This window comes from Pyxicephalus adspersus, chromosome 8, assembly GCF_032062135.1.
Source record: "Pyxicephalus adspersus chromosome 8, UCB_Pads_2.0, whole genome shotgun sequence".
NCBI lineage: Eukaryota > Metazoa > Chordata > Amphibia > Anura > Pyxicephalidae > Pyxicephalus > Pyxicephalus adspersus.
In genome coordinates this window covers 20,516,175-20,532,415 of record NC_092865.1, presented here as the reverse complement: position 1 = coordinate 20,532,415, position 16,241 = coordinate 20,516,175, and the positions used below count along the sequence as shown (strand labels likewise).

General features: G+C 37.6%; 1 protein-coding gene across 3 annotated transcripts in view; it reads left to right on the top strand.

The window, feature by feature from the left end:
- TNR (tenascin R) overlaps window positions 1-16,241 on the top strand; it is a 304,192-nt gene that overhangs the window by 249,816 nt on the left and 38,135 nt on the right. For all 3 annotated transcript variants that reach the window (XM_072419731.1, XM_072419729.1, XM_072419730.1), the window contains 5 exons: window positions 3,012-3,278; window positions 5,120-5,239; window positions 6,534-6,677; window positions 9,130-9,249; window positions 15,499-15,642. In XM_072419731.1, the coding sequence (XP_072275832.1) occupies window positions 3,012-3,278; window positions 5,120-5,239; window positions 6,534-6,677; window positions 9,130-9,249; window positions 15,499-15,642 (795 nt within the window). The remainder of the gene's footprint in view (window positions 1-3,011; window positions 3,279-5,119; window positions 5,240-6,533; window positions 6,678-9,129; window positions 9,250-15,498; window positions 15,643-16,241) is intronic.

Here is a 16,241-nt window from a genome sequence, read left to right as displayed (position 1 = left end):
TATGCAAATTACATATGCAGATGAAACACATTTAGCTCTTGTTTTTATTTTCCTTTTGACATAGCCAAGTTTTTTGCTCTTTAATGATTTTCCTCTATTTCTATTGACCCCCAAAACACTGACAGTTAAAGCAAACCCATTCTTTGCCTATGCAGATATATTCCTTCTCCCAGGAGCACATATTTTTTTTTTTTTATTATTAAACAAGATTTATATAGTGCCAACATATTACTCAGTGCTGTTCATTAAATAGGGGGAGCGAATGACAGACAGTTACAGACAGTGACACAGGATGAGGAGGGGACCCTGCCCCGGAGAGCTTGCAATCTAGGAAGTGGGGGAAGTATCACACAATAGGAAGGGAGACATATGCACCTTTCCTACATTTCCCCACGGCACTGTTCAGATGTCATTAGAGAAGAAAATAACCAGCAATACTAACTATGGAGAAGCATGCATACCTCCATATTACCGTGCCAATTATTAAACACTAATTTTCTTACGTAGAGTATTGTAGTCTTGTAGTAACTTCTTACTCTTTCCTACTTGTGTCTGTCTTCTTTCATGAGGCCATAATGATGGAATTGCTGTTCCACAAAGTAACTTCCTATTTTTTTTTGCTATTCTGAGCAATCCACAAGGGGTGTGTGACACTAATATTTGACCATCACACTGAAAACTAAGTACAAGAGATATCTGGAGATATGAGCAACAAGTTTGGGATTGATAGCAACTATACCCACAAAAATCCCATCCTTCTTAAACCCTGACTTAATCTAACCTGACAGCCTTACCACCACCATCCAAGTACTTACCTTCCAGAGATGGCAACCTCCCCCACTTTATACCCCAGATTTGAAGCCTTCAGTCTGATGCTTGAATTACTTTCTTGAGTTACAATTGCAAAAAAAGCAACACAGAAACTAGTTAGCTTGAGTGTGTTCAGCTTATACCAGGAATTTTTTTTTTCCCCTGAATGCCAAAGCAAGCAATTATTTTGAAGGATTTGATTACCCTTCTACTTGGACAAAACATTTAGTTTGTGATAGACTAACCTTAAAAGACCTGTGTCTCTTTTATTATGGCTAACACTGTAACAAACATGCATCCTAATAAAAGCATGACATCAAAACAATTAATGCAAAGTAAGCCTTGGTGGCAGCTCAGCAAGCTAATGGAAGTTGATTTTTCCTTAGTCTCTGTACCCCATTGCGTATTCACTCTGTGTGTGGCTAAAGAAAATTATGAAGAGTAAGAGCCATGTCACCAATCTCAGGATTGCTAAGAGGCTTCCTGCTAGTCTCTATTGAATCACTCCCTGCTAGTGAGACCAGTGACATTGCTACCCCATTGCTGGTGATTGTATTTTTTTAGTGTTCAGGACTTGCAGGGGAATTATTCCATGGAGCTTAGTTGAATGCACTCCCGCATAACTCTGCCACTGGAGATGTATTGCTAGCGGCAAATTTTCCTGTGTGACATGGTTCTAAGGTTGAAGAGGTAAACATCATAATTGTTCTTTAAATGAGGCATGTTTTTGTATGATTTAAAAATGTCATATGTAAAGCCTATACAAATCCTGTTGTTTGCCACTTTATGGTCTGCCTCACCGTGACTTCCTTTTCTGCTTTTCTTCTATGAAGTCACAAACATGCTTAGCCGAATGAGTATGTGTTGTCTTTTAGTACTTCATAATTTCAGTGTGATACCAAACTGTTCTATAACTTCATTTACCTAAACAACTTTTTTTTCACTTAGTGATCATGGACAAAAAATTCTACAATTTTTGTCTCTAATCAAAAATTTGTTTCAGATACGGATAGAATAGAGAGGATTAGAAGCCTTGTTGGACTTTTTACTGCTTTTCTATGCTCAGGAAGAGACAGTTTCCCTCCTTTGGTGACAATGGTTTCATTGAAGTGGAAGTGAAAGAAAAACTGATACAGGGACACAGAAAGCAGTAAAAAAATTATAGGGATTTTAGCTTTCCTTTTCTTTTTATTTCTGTCTCTGTGGCTAGAGATTTTTCCCTCATTTGCCATTTATTCCTAAACTAAGAGGAAAACGATTTTAGACTTGACATACACTTTAATTTAGTATATTGTTAGTAGGACTTAATTTGAACAGGAGGGTATACTTTTATCTTTTTTTAACAATCCTTAAATGTTTATCAGGAAAATCAGTGCCTGCCTCCCCTTCTCGATTGAAGCATTGAAGTTATTTCTCAGCAAGTTGAGCACAAAAGTTCAGTACAGGTGAACCATGACTACATGACTTGCAGACACACGTGAAGATGTGTTGCAATATTTATTATTAGATGTCTTAATAAAATGTAATATAATACATGTGTCAGTTCCAATGTAACAAGGTTAATCTGTGATACTTTCTACTAACTTTTTTAAAATATACAACCAATCTAAAGGTTTGCATTACATTTTAATATATGAAAGACAAAATATGAAATCTTTGTGTCATTTTGTATCACTGTGCTCATTTGGAATGAAACTAAATATTTCATAATTTTGAATAATCCGAACAGTTGGTCTTTCCTTGGCCAACATTATAAGTTGATGTGCAGATGCAGAACACTGCACCAGTACTTTTAAGCTGGATAACGCATCTGTTTCCTATATTGTGAGGGTATTTTGATGGCATGTTGTCTGCACCTGAGGCTTTGCAGCTGCCGCAGCCATTGCAAGTGTTAAGAAGAATGCACTGCCAGGAGTGAGATACTCTTGCTTGTTTGATTAGTTGAGGAAGCAATTGAGGACTTAGCTGGCAACTTTGTCAGTAAGATCTTTCCAATGGAGCCCTGGAGAGGTATAAGAAGCCAGAATATAATTCAAGCCACTGGTGTCTATGAAAAGCTGAAATATCATATCATATGAAGTATTGTGTGCTTTGTGCTTTGTTATTAAGTCGGCTTATTTACAGCAATATGATTTTGCTGGAACTATATGTAGCATTCTAATATAGCTCATGGAAATGTTTTTTTTCTCTGCAACCTGCAGGCTTCCGGCCCATCACACAGCTTTATTTTTCTGGTATAACAGCATACAGTGTGAACGTCTCATGGACTGACCCATCTCCTCCAGCTGACAGCTTTACCCTGAGTTATACCCCGATCGGGGGTGATGAACCCATTGAACTCTCACTTGATGCCTCAGTAAGGCAAACACGTCTCATTGACCTGTTACCCAGCACAGAGTACCTGGTCACTCTACTTCCCATACATGGGACACTTAGAGCAGAGCTGGTGGAGGGCACAGTAACTACAGGTGAGGTGGTTTGTAATTGTTTTTAAAGTCAAGATTAAGACATTACTACTTCACTAAAAAGCATGATCTATCAGAGTTTTATTTACATTTATTTATAATAAATGCCTGTAGTTTAGGGGTTTGTTTACATGGACGGTCAATTTAAAACCACTTTAAAAACCTTTAGCAGCCATTTGGAAAGTTTCACATTCAAGCCAACCAACCATGAGATGCTGCAGAATAACAAAACAGCACTGCAACTGGGTGCCTGCTAAATGTCCACAAATAAGCCTTTTCAACCATTTACATGCGTTTCAATTATAATAAAAAGGTCTTTGCCGTTATTGAAATTGAGAAAACTGTTCATACAACTGGGCCAGGGGCCAGGAGCAACAGCAAAACATAAAAGAAGCTATAATAATATTTTAGGTGTAGTTTTAAGATCTTTGATTTTCCATCTTCATAAGTGATAAAAGTAAATAAAATGTTATTTTGCAACAATATAGCCCTGTTAGCTTTGTTTTTGTATACACTTAATGTTTTTACAGTTTAAAAACATTGAAGCTATTTTTAGTACTCTAATAGAACTACAAATAGCACTGGTGGTGGCAAACTAGCCGTAAACAGTTGTATGCATCCTGAAATGGACTGTCCACCAATATATGAAACAGAGTTAAATTTTTATTATTATTACACAATATTTATGTAGCACCATCATAGTACGTAGCACTGTACAAAGTTTTTAGTCATGTAACTAGCTGTCCCTTAAGGGGGCTCACAATGTAATGTCCCTACCATAGTCATATGTTCTTAATACAGTCTAAGGTCAATTTTGGGGGGATGCCAATTAACCTAATTACATGTTTTTTGGATTGTGAGAGGTAACCAGAGACAGGAAGAACCTGCAAACTCCATGCAGATAGTGTCCTGGCTGAGATTTGAACCTGGGACCCAGTGCTGTAAAGGCCTGAGCACTTACCTCTGAGCCATCGTGCTTCATCATGGGGATGAAGTTAATGGGGCACCTGCATGTTTAAATGTATTGGGCATGGCTTATTTGTCAAAGGGGCATGGCTTTTAGTAGTAGTGATCGGGTAGTGAGAGAGTAACCAGTAAGAGACTTTGCTTTTGCTTTGTTTGTGAATAAATTAGTGACATTAGCAGTGATCATGCTAAATTTGCAGGTTTCGCAAATTGCAAGGGCCCTTTGATTTAAAGGCCTAATATAATAGCTGTGGAACAGATGGGTGCTAGAACACCTTCCCATTGTCATGTAAAGTTGTAACTGCATAATGGTTCACTTATACATATCTGTAATTTTATACATAGCGAATGGTTGTTTATAGTTGAACGTCCTCAAGTTAAACACTATCCTTGAGAGAAATGTAAAACTGTTAAATGGTGAAGCCCATTGGTCGCCAACCTTTTTTGGTCCCGCGTACCACTAAAAATACCAACACCACTAAAATTACGGGCGCGAGGAGCCGGTTGTCAATCAAAGGGGAGGAACCTCCTCCATAGTGATGTCATAACGCCATAATCCCGCACACTCTGCCATTGTAGATCTGAGTGTGCAATGGGAGATTGGGCGGGTTGTGTCGTGAAACACAGCCCGCCCACTTCTGAGCCTGGGATTGGCACAGGTGTGGTGGTCTGCAGGTTTGGCCAGTGGCCAGAGCCACGGACCACCAAAATCTTCTCGCAGATCACCGCTTGGCGACCACTTGTTTAGCCAACATCTACCAAAAACCAAATAATATAATATAGGTGGCCTGGACCACTAATTTATATTCTTGAGTGACCAGGTTTATTTTTAAAAAAAAATTAATTAGTGTATTTTCTTTATCTTGTCTTTCATGTAGGAGTGGCACCACCTATGGATGTATCAGTGATAAATATAACAGAAGACTCAATGATAGTGACTTGGAGACCACCGCCTTCCTCACTTCACCATTATCGACTCTCTTACCAATCTACTAAAGGTAATGCAATGCCTGTGGAGTCTTTGTAGAGCTGGACGAAGATCACATTTCACTCAGGACAATATCTGCAAGGAGTTTGCATATTCTCTCCCTAATTGTATGGATTTTGCCTAGACACGTCACATCATCAACATTCCAATAATTTTTTTTAACTAAGACCTTTTTTCTCCATACAATATTTTAAATTTAATAATGTCATCAATGGTTTTGTACTTCCCAATGAATTTAAACTAGTTTATTACTAATAGTAGGGGTTAGCAGGGTGGTGTATAAAACTGTTGAATAAATTTGTATAAAGCTCCCCTTATCATTACTCCCTCCAAAGACCTTCAGTCCTTATTTCAAAAGTGTGCTAGATTTTAAGAGGAGTTAAGTAAATATTAAAATGACATGAATGTCAATCCTAGCTAGTGGGTTGTCACAGGAAGGCTGCATGCAGTGCACCCTAGGTGATAACCATATGTGATGCTGAGCCTATTAAAAGAACTCCATCCTAATGAATTGAATGGCTGGGAAAGAGAGGTTAAAGTGATGCTGGAAACCCTCTAGCATGGAAATACAGAAATGGAGCTTTTAATGCATATTCTGAGAAGTGTACAGTGTTCAGTAAGATCAGGGTAAGCAATTTTAGTACTAGAGAAAAACCCTTAATCTTGTGTCAGAGCACATATCATACCATAGACTAATAACAGGTCAACAGTGCCAAAGCACAAAATGCCCCGGTGTCAGTAAGTGGAAGGACAAAAACTATGCAATGGTATTGGTGCTAGTGTGCTAGGTATGTCACAATGTTTGATGTATAATCCTCTTAAGTTTTTATGTTTTCTAAAAAAATGTTTTAACACCCAAATAATGTTTTTCTTTCACAATAAACTGATACAAAGCATATCTTTACAACAATTTTATAGGGTGAAAATGTTAAAGTTTCCCTGCTCCTTTTTGTTTTCCTTCTCAGATATCTCACTATCTTTTACTTTGAGACAGCACAACACAGTTTATTAAGGGAAAAGAGGAATTTGTATTTTGAACCCTAATGGTATAATGAATATAAACTTAAATCTGTACTCTAATGAAATCCTGCATTGGGGCTTCTCCATCACTTTGACCGGTGGTATTTAGAATACCACTAGAATGCACTCTATTAAGTTTATTTCTTGTTCCTGCAGCCTTCCAGCTCTTGAAGTTCTGGTTGAGCCTCATGTCAAAAATAGTGCTTATTTTCCCAGGAATTTAGCTTTAAAAGCTCAGTTAAAAAAAGTAATAATCTGTATGGTTTGTGGTTTATTCTCCACAGGGAGGATGGATAGTGTGGTGATTGCTAATGATCAGACACAGTACACTCTTGCTAATCTACAGCCAACCACTGAATATAGAATCAGCCTAAGCAGTGTGTGGGGTCGTGAGGAAAGTGAAAGAGTCATCATCAACGCACAGACAGGTCAGTGTAACCAAAATGCAGCTAATTTTTATTTAATTTTTTATATTCCATAATGCATATATAATAAATAGAATGCAATATATATTATCACGTAATGTGGTCATAGTGAGCTTTTATGGAATGTACAGCAGTTTTACATTACTTAATTTATCTAAAATTCATATTTTATCTAGTACATTTTAAACATTGTATATTAATTATTTGCATTTTTTGAGACTAGTTGCTGGTTTTGTTTTCACACTTTTTTCACATATTTCCCTGACTCCAAGTATGCATCTTTGACATGAATGGGTATGTGAAACTGGAGATGTTTAGGCTGCTGGCCCTTTTGCTATTCTCATTGTTTTAATGATAACAAACAAATGTGCAACTTGTCGCTCTTGCGTGGATAGATTATATTTCCTTACATGATTTTGCAACAAAATCATTTTGGGTATTTTTTATAGACCCCCTTCTCTGGGAAAAAATAATATAAGATGTAATTCTCTAAATTAGACCTGAGTGCTCAGAGATTTACATACCTGTTTTAAAACCTGTTGTTTGAAGTTCTTTTAACAAGTGATTAAAATGACTAATCAGTCTGTTGTGCTAAATCCTGAGCTAATCTACAGTGCTCTGGAATACTCTTGTCATGTTAAATATGTATTTGTAAAGCAAAGATTGTATACAGATGTAAAAAAAAGTATAATGGAACTATCATCTTTTGTCCAAAAAATCCGAAAAAATGTGCATAAAGGTTTAAAAATACACAGTTACCCTTCCATGTAGTGCAGCAATTTTTTTACCTCCTTTTGTCCCCCACACAGTCATCTTGAATCCAAGCAGTTTAATTGTTTCTTCCCATAATATACAGCACCCAGACCATCACTATTCATCAGGGATTTACAGAGCAGAGAGTATTCTTGTCCCTGATAACTACATCAGCCAATGATAAATGTTCCAGCTGTGTTCAGTAATAGCCACTGAACCCTATGGTGAATTAAAGCAGAACTAAATCTTGAAAATAAAAAAATGAACTCTGGCTCATGCGCAAAAGAGTTTATTCAGTCCTGACACTGGATACCCATGCTGTAGTTTAAAGAAAAATATTGTAAAGAGGCAGGTACATGTGTTTTATAGCATCCGCTGTCCCTTCTGCAATAAAAGTCCTGCCTTGAAACTATTGTTCAAGTTTAAGCAAGAAGCGTCTCCATACACTGATGGTTATAAGTAGTGGGAACAATCCCCACTGTCCATCTCTATGAATAAGGAGACAGGCGTTTGTATGTAAAAGCTATCTTGAAGCCGCTGTTCCAGGTAATTCCACTTTAGTGACAACCTCACTGATGTAGATGGGGAGGAGCCAAATCAAGTTCTACTATTTTTTTAAGGTAAGTTGTAATTTTTTAATAAGATTTTTGACCATAAAAGTTGGGTGCTTGCTTGCCAGAAATGGGAAACAGTTAAATTGAAAGTGGACATTGAATTGTGTCTCCAGGGCAGGGGTGTCAAACTCTGGCCCGGGGCCAAATCTGGCCTGCAACATCCTTTTTTTGGCCCCCAAAGGAATCCTAAATATGAACTGCAGTTGGCCCGCCACTGCCATGAAATAGTGCCACTACTACAATTCCCAACATTATTCCCGTCTATAGACCAGACGGCTCTCTGCCTATGCGTGGCCCCGCATTGGACTGTTTTATAGGCGCAAGTAATGCAGGGAATTGTAGTAGCAGTGCTATTTCAACAAAGAGGGAGTTCCAGCGGTGGGCCCGCCTCAATGTTTTGAGGTTGGCCCGCGATTTTGTCTAAGTTTTCAATTTTGACCCACTGTGTATTTGAGTTTGACACTCCTGCTCCAGGGGAAAGTAATAATTACTGGTAACAGGGTCTAAAGTATATCACAAGAATGCTATCTTGTGTTCATGTACTGTGGAGGTTTTCAAGCACCTATCAAGACTTGATATTGGTGCATGTGACATCATCTTTATATCCTGAAAACTCCAGAAGTCAGGTTCTAAGGTAAGCCCCCTAAATGCCAACAGGCTTAATTCCTTTCTATCAATCCATATGCAGCTTTTTAAAAAAAAAAAAATTAAACTATGATCCAAGTATTTCCATTTCCAGAGGGTCCACATTAAATTACATTTGCATGAAGGATTGCCACAAGTGCAATTGAAATATTTGAAAATATAAGTAGTTCACTGACAGATTTCACTTGTTGCCTGGAGCAGCTTTTAACATTACTATAAAACAATCAAGTTCTATAATGTGTATCCTTTAGGTAGCATGTTAAATATTGTGGTATTTTAGACTGTGTCGTGCTGATTTAATTTTTTTTTTTAATCTATTCTTTTAGAACTGGCCCTGAGGTTATTTTGGTAGCTGCTTATTGCCGCACTAATACTTTGCTGTGTCTTACAATCTGTCATTCATCGTCACACTTGACGTGCTTGTTTTTTTTTTCTTGTTACAGCCCTGGATCCGCCACTTGGCCTGAGGACCAGTAACATCAGCGACTCGGGAGCTGTTCTGCTATGGGAGCCACCAAAGGCAAATGTGGACAGTTATATAATCACACTGACACACCACACAGGTCAGTGAAGATCACACATAAACTAAATATTTCCACACATTGGTTATATAAAAGCTTTGTATGTCAGTCTAGGGAATGGTAGAAAAAATATACAGATACAGGAATTAGCTGCTGTGGTCTGTGTGCCCATATATCAACATGCTACTGGTCTTTTAACACAATCCAAATGTTTTAACTTTTTTTTTTGTTAGCTGCAGTGATGTGCTTCTTTACCAAAAACGGAACGTTAAAAAAATGCAAAAACATCCCACAAAAAAGTTCACTGGGGTGCGTTTTGGCCTCTGTCCCTGACTCCACTGGGGAATATTGGTCCAGATATGGGGAGTTAACTTGACGTATTTTGCCAATACTAGGCAGGTGTCTTTCCTCGTCAGCTAGCTGTAACCAGCCCGCTGAGCCCTGGGTTAGAAACAGGGGTGTAGTTGTAAATAAAAAGGAGGGGGATGGTACTATCCATGTAAATGTGCCCGGCCCACTACACCCCTGCCTATGTTTCACTCAAAGGGGAAAATACTTCCCCCAGAGTGACGTCATGATACCAGAATCTACCCACTCACCCATCTCAGGTCTTAGCCGATGGGGGAGTGGGCAGATTGTATTCAGAGAGACAACCCGCCCACCTCCCCTAGCTTGCATTTCTATACGGGAGATATGCTCCGCAGCTCTGGCCGGTGGGCCCCCCCCCAGCAGGGTCCTTCTCCTGACCCCACGGGGGGGCGGCCCGGCCAGAGCTGCAGACCACCAAGGAATTCTTTATAAAAATAAGAATGGGCACATGTTCTGGAAAACAGTGACGGCGTTCCCACCTGTGCCCGCCCCACTACACCCGTAGTTAGGAGCTTCCCAAAGGGAGACTACAACTAATAGTAAGCGACCGGCCATAAGGCCAGGAAGCTCTCCCCCAAGGCACCAGCACTCTTGATTTAAACGAGACACATAAAAACAAACCAATGACAGTGACAATTCAACAAAAATAATTAGATAAATAGGTGCTCAGTGTAGACACTCGGCAAGGATAAAAAAAATTGCCTATTTCGAGCTAACTGCAGCCAGCTCTGTAAAGAGGCATTGGGCTGTAAATAGCGATAGCGAAATATGTCTGGTATACAGTAAGTGTAAATAACTTTATATATAGAATATTTGTGTCAGGTGGGCTTGTATAAGTATTTCTGAACCTGCTGCTGTGCTTGAATTTTATCACACAATAGGAGAATGGTTTCAAAAAGGAAAACACCCAGTGAGTGGCAATGCTCTGGGAAAAATGCCTTGTTGATGATAGGGATCAGAGGAGAAATAGCCAGTTTGTTTCCAATTGATACAAAGGCACCATTAACCCAAATAACCATTTTTTACAACCAAGGTATGCAGAAGAGCATCTCTGAACACACAACATGTTGTATCTTAAACACTCACCAACAAAAAAAGCAAAAGAATTTGCTTGGTTTGATGAGTCTTAACTTCTGCTCTGATATATGGATGGTAGGGTCACAATTTGGCATTTTCATCATGACAACAGCACAAAATATTCCTGCCTGGTTTGGGCTGCTAGTGGTGTAACGGTGTGTGTCATGCTTTTGTAGGCACCCTTTGAACCACTTAGTACCAATTGAACATCCCTTAAATGCCACAGCCTACCTTAATATTGTTGCTGATCATGTTAATTTATTTTTAAACAGGGTGTACCCATCTTCCAATGGCCATTTCCAGCAGGATACTGTGCTATACTTCAAACAAAAACACACAATTGTGGGACCCACGTGGAGCGCCATTATATACCAGCTATGGCTGACATCAGAACACATGTGGCTTTTTTTCTTATGTGAGACACGGAACTATACATCTCATATAACCAACAATAGAAGGCTTTCAACATGAAATGCTGATAGATTTTTTATCTGGGTTACTAGCTTTTCACATTTTGAAAATACAGGAATTTGATAGGATTTTTATGGTGTCACTTGTGTTTCTTGCTGTCTTCCATTGCTTTTTTTTTTCCACCATATGCAGAAAGTTGTATGAGCAATCATGAGCATTTCCATCATTGTAGATCTCCTGATGTGCCCCGAAGAAGCGGTCACATTTGCCGTGAAACGTGTCAACTGATCAAACACCACTCTTGTTGGTGTCTATACAGGAGATTTGATACTCTATGTTTACAGTTTTCTATAGGACTGTTATTATCATTGTTGTTGCTATTTTGTACTTGAATAGGGGATTTTATTGGTTTTACACTGGTTTTATTTGGCCTGAAAAGTCCCACTATTGTGTGTTTTTGTTTGAAGTATAGCTTGTATCAGGGATGTGGCCTTGCAAATAGAACTATAGAGGAATTCTCACATTCTTCACTGGGGCAGTGTGCTATGTCACAAAACCCAAATATCTCAAACTGTACTTTTAAACAGTTGGCTGTACTTAAATGGCTGTCACAGTCACCAGATATTATGGAGCACACTTATATTGTGGAACGGGAGATTTGCATCATGAATGTGCAGCCAACAAATCTGTGGCAACTACATTATGTTATCATGTCAATGAGGGCTTAAATCCCTGAGAAATATTTCTAGCATCTCCTTGAATCTATGACACCAAGAATTACGGCATTTATGAAGAAAAAGGTGTCAAATAGTAGCCTATATTAGCACTATATGCATAAAAAAACTTGTGAAGGTTTATGCCTATGCAAATGAGAACTGATCATGTTAATAATAAGTTAAGATTTTTATAGTCTGATTCTGCCCAAAGTATTGTCTCATTGTTATTGGGATTGATGGATATAGCCACTTGGTGAGCAATTTATATTGAAGTGCGGTATCCTTATCTGTTCTCTGCTGGGCGTTGTGTATTGTTGACTCCACACTGCACCTGCATTTCTGAATAATTCAAAAAATGGAGGTCATAATTTGGCGCTTCCAACGTCCTTCAGAATTTTCCTCACCAGGCTATGTTCTTCTGTCCTATTTTACCATTCTTTGTTTGGGATAGGTTTTCACTTGACTCAGTATACTGATGTGGACTCTGAAGCAGGGGACGCATTTTTATTGCATACCTCTGTGCTTTAAATATACTTATTTGTTTTGTTTTAAAGCTATGTATTCCCCTGCTAAAGTCATGCCACTGCTTTTAACACTTGTACTGGAAAGAAAGTTTTTATCAATGTTAAATGAAATGAAATGAAATGAAGCTGCCAATGCTTTCCTTTCTTTTTCAAAATTGCTAGTTTTCCGACCAGTGTTTTTAGTCACTGATGTTACAGAAATATGCTGCAAGTCAGACTAAAGTTAATCAGACTTCTGATCTACATACTAGTTCCATGTCAGTGAAAAAAACATTAGATCAACATGTAAGCCAGACAACAGAAGGTTTTTGGAAAGAGAGGCCAACAATAGCAGCATACAGTTTCAGCTATAAAAAGAGTAAGTTTGCTATATCTTGTGATTTCAACAGCTCCTTATTCTAAAATATTATCCTAACACAGTGCAGCTTCAGATCAGATGATGGGTTGCAGTTGAAAATGTTTTGTTCCAAGTCCATTAAAAAACACAGCTAGCTAAGCTCTGAGAAAGCTTGTAAGGGTAAGACAAACCTCTGATAATTCACTGCTACTTCACATTTTATGTTAGAAGGTTTTTGTCATTGTGACATGATACGTTTTAAAGATGTTGCAAATAAGTACACTTTTTTTAATGGTGTCTGATGTATTCTGGTGAAATTGCACTTTTTAAAGAGTTTGTACCTCAGACAGTTTTAAAATATAAACACATTGCTAGAATGATTTCAGGGTCAGGGTAGTCATTATATCATTGGCATTGCTATTCTGGTTTGTAGTCCACCAGTGCATTTGTCAGCAGTTAGCACAGAATTTTTGCCATCTCTATTAGTAGGTGCCAGGCATGACTGTAATTCTGAGTTATGCCTGGGTAATTCTGAGTTATGCCTGAGTTATGCAAAGCCCATTGGGAGTGTCAAGGATGAAAACAATATGGCATTCTGGTCCAAACAGCATAAGGCCATGTAAAAAGCCATTCTGAAGCATGGGAAACTCCCCCGCCTTCTACCAAAAGGGAATATATAATTGTTTATTTTTTGATGATTCTCAGTATTACATATTTTAACAACACAGCACAATAAAAAAAAAAACAATAAAAAAAACATAAAACAACAAAACAACCTATCATTAACTGAAAGGTACTGCAGACCATCAAAAGACTAGTAGTCCTCTCTATATTCCAATCACACTTCAAAAAACAAAACAGAGGTAGATAGAAGTTCAACAGAAAATATCAAGGATCAAACACAGCATAAAATGTTTATCAAAAGAAGGAATGACAGCACAAGAAGTTCCAATAAAACATCAAGGCAAATTATTGAACCATATAGGCACTCAAGAGACACAGTAATCATAAATTTCATCCGAGCCCATGCCTCATACACTATTGAATTTGGCAAATTGTTCCTTTCTTAGGTTTACATGAATGGAGCGACAAATTAATAAAGCCTGTCAGGCAGCGTGGAGAAGGCTTCTTACAATGTAAAATTATTATCTAGCATAATAATAAAGAAGCTGAAAAATTTGCCGCATTGGGAGTCAGGGTTTTAACCCAACATAACAAACAAATAAAAATGGTAGGAAGGGTGGAGATTAGAGGTGAGCTGGCAAAATAGGTCCATCCCTTCTTGTCAGAAAGACACTATTGTATGTATTCAGGGGTAGAGCCAAAGTAATAACTATATAGCTTTCCAGCTGCTTTTAAATATGTACTTATTGATCCAAACAGGATCCGAATTCTGAAATACATACAATAACATGGGAACTTTTCATAAGGATTATCTTGCCAGAAATGTTATAAAGGTAAAATGTTCCTTGCCATGGGCTTGGCTCTACATAAAGAGAGCAAATGATGAACATTTAAGCAGATAAAAGCAAGCACTTAATAACTGATTTCCAGACCAAAATAATGCAGCTTAAAGATTTGCCATAAAAGAAACACAGACAGGTACATACAGTAAGAGACAACAGAGCATCTCACTGCAAAATTTTAGATTTGCACCAGAATAGATTGCAAATGTATTTGAAACCATTAATGTTTCCTAGAGGGATTGTGCAAGAACAAGATGTCATCCGTATATAAAGCTATTTTCTCCAATTTTGTAAACTACAGCCCTTAATCAAGGGGTTGTTTTTGATTGCTGTGAGCATGGGCTCCACCATTGAGCAAATAAGGCAACAGAAGAAGGACAACTCTGTGTAGTTCCTCTACCCACAATAAAGAAGCCCCCAACCTTATGGCTGCAGTTGGCTTGGCGTTAATTAATTTTTTGGGGTACTTTCTAAAACCTTAATATAATTGTGATGTTAACCTACAAATATTCTAAACCTCTAACTCAAAAAAAAAAAAATAATCAAAACTCTTCACTCTGCATTTTTATCTGTATTTATATAAGTGCTAAAAAAATTATTTCAGTATCCCTCATTAATAATACCTAATAGTATAAAACATACCCCGAATTTGGTCATCTTAAGTCATAGTCCTCATTCTAAAAATTAATAAAGAGAATAAAAGATATCATATATATTTGCTTTGTTTTAATGTTTGTTTATGCAGTCAATCCATATAAAGGATGCTGGCCGTTTTCACTATTTTAGGCTGAAAAACAGAGCACTTGCAAAGTCAGCTTCCTACCTATTAGAAAAACACATGTCCCATGATTTTGTGGTTTCCACTAATCTTAATAGATTAGTGGAAAAGGATATAAGGTATTTATGGGGACTATTTGCACAAATATTTTTAGAAAAAACAGGAGGGAGCAACGGAGAACAATGTATATTTAACATTCAAAACAAATTTGACTTTTTTGTTGTTTAAGTGACTCTTTGAACAATATAGTTAGTAATATTTATTCACAATAACTTATAAAATTATTATATAAGAATGTTTCGCACACATAAGGAGTGGATTGGTCATTATTTAGAGTTTGCTTGTATCAGTGGTAATAGTTCTTTCAATTTTCATTTTCAGTGTTTATTTTTATTTAATGAATTTACCCTGGCAGATATTAATAAAATGCTGATGCCTTCCTTGGATTAGTTACAGTATGCTGTTTTCATACAAGTATATCACTTGTCCTTAAAGCCTGCTGCTTGAAATATTTTACCTGAGGTTTTGTTTCCATTCGTATACCTTGTTTTTGTATTAGACAAGAGTTCTTGAATAAGGAATACTTATATATGTGCTTTCTCCTCTGATTCAGTTTCAGGAGAGACAATTCTCATTGATGGGGACAGCCAGGAGTTTCAGCTGCAGAACCTTCTCCCTCATACCCATTACTCAGTCTCCTTGTCAGCCAGCATCGGGCCCCAAGCCAGCCGAAGCTCTGGTGTCAGCTTTACTACATGTAGGTACAAATCATGACTTGAGCAAGGGTGCTCATATTTAAAATTGTTAAATGAAACTGGAAGATACTATTCATATTTCATTATGATAATTGATGTAAACATTCCACCCATCTCTCTTTTAACAGTGCAGAGTGCTATGCATACATTTTGTATGCTGTCTTGGCAAAACTGTGCATCCCAGTGTTTGTATCTCAGCATGATTTGTCCTTTTTTTCTTTTCTTTCTATTGTCTTGTAATTGTATTTGTAAAACTAATATCAATTCACTGAGAAAAGGAAGTTTAAAATGCTTTAATTCTACTCTAATTATATAGCCAGAAAACTAATGGAATATAGCAGACTCTCACCTCTGCTTGTAATAGTAATAGACAATTCACCAAATGTACTCAAAGTCACATTTGTTTGGTTTTGTATATAAAATGAAAAGGTTGAAACTCCTTTAAGGTTCTCATTGCAGTCAGTGTCCAGCATAGCAAGTTTCATTTCATTTTAGTAGGGTTTTTGGGAAAATGCAATTAGGGACACCTATTCCACTAACAACTTTCACATTGGAGAACTCCCTGAATACCACACATACAGAACCCACCCACACTCCTTTT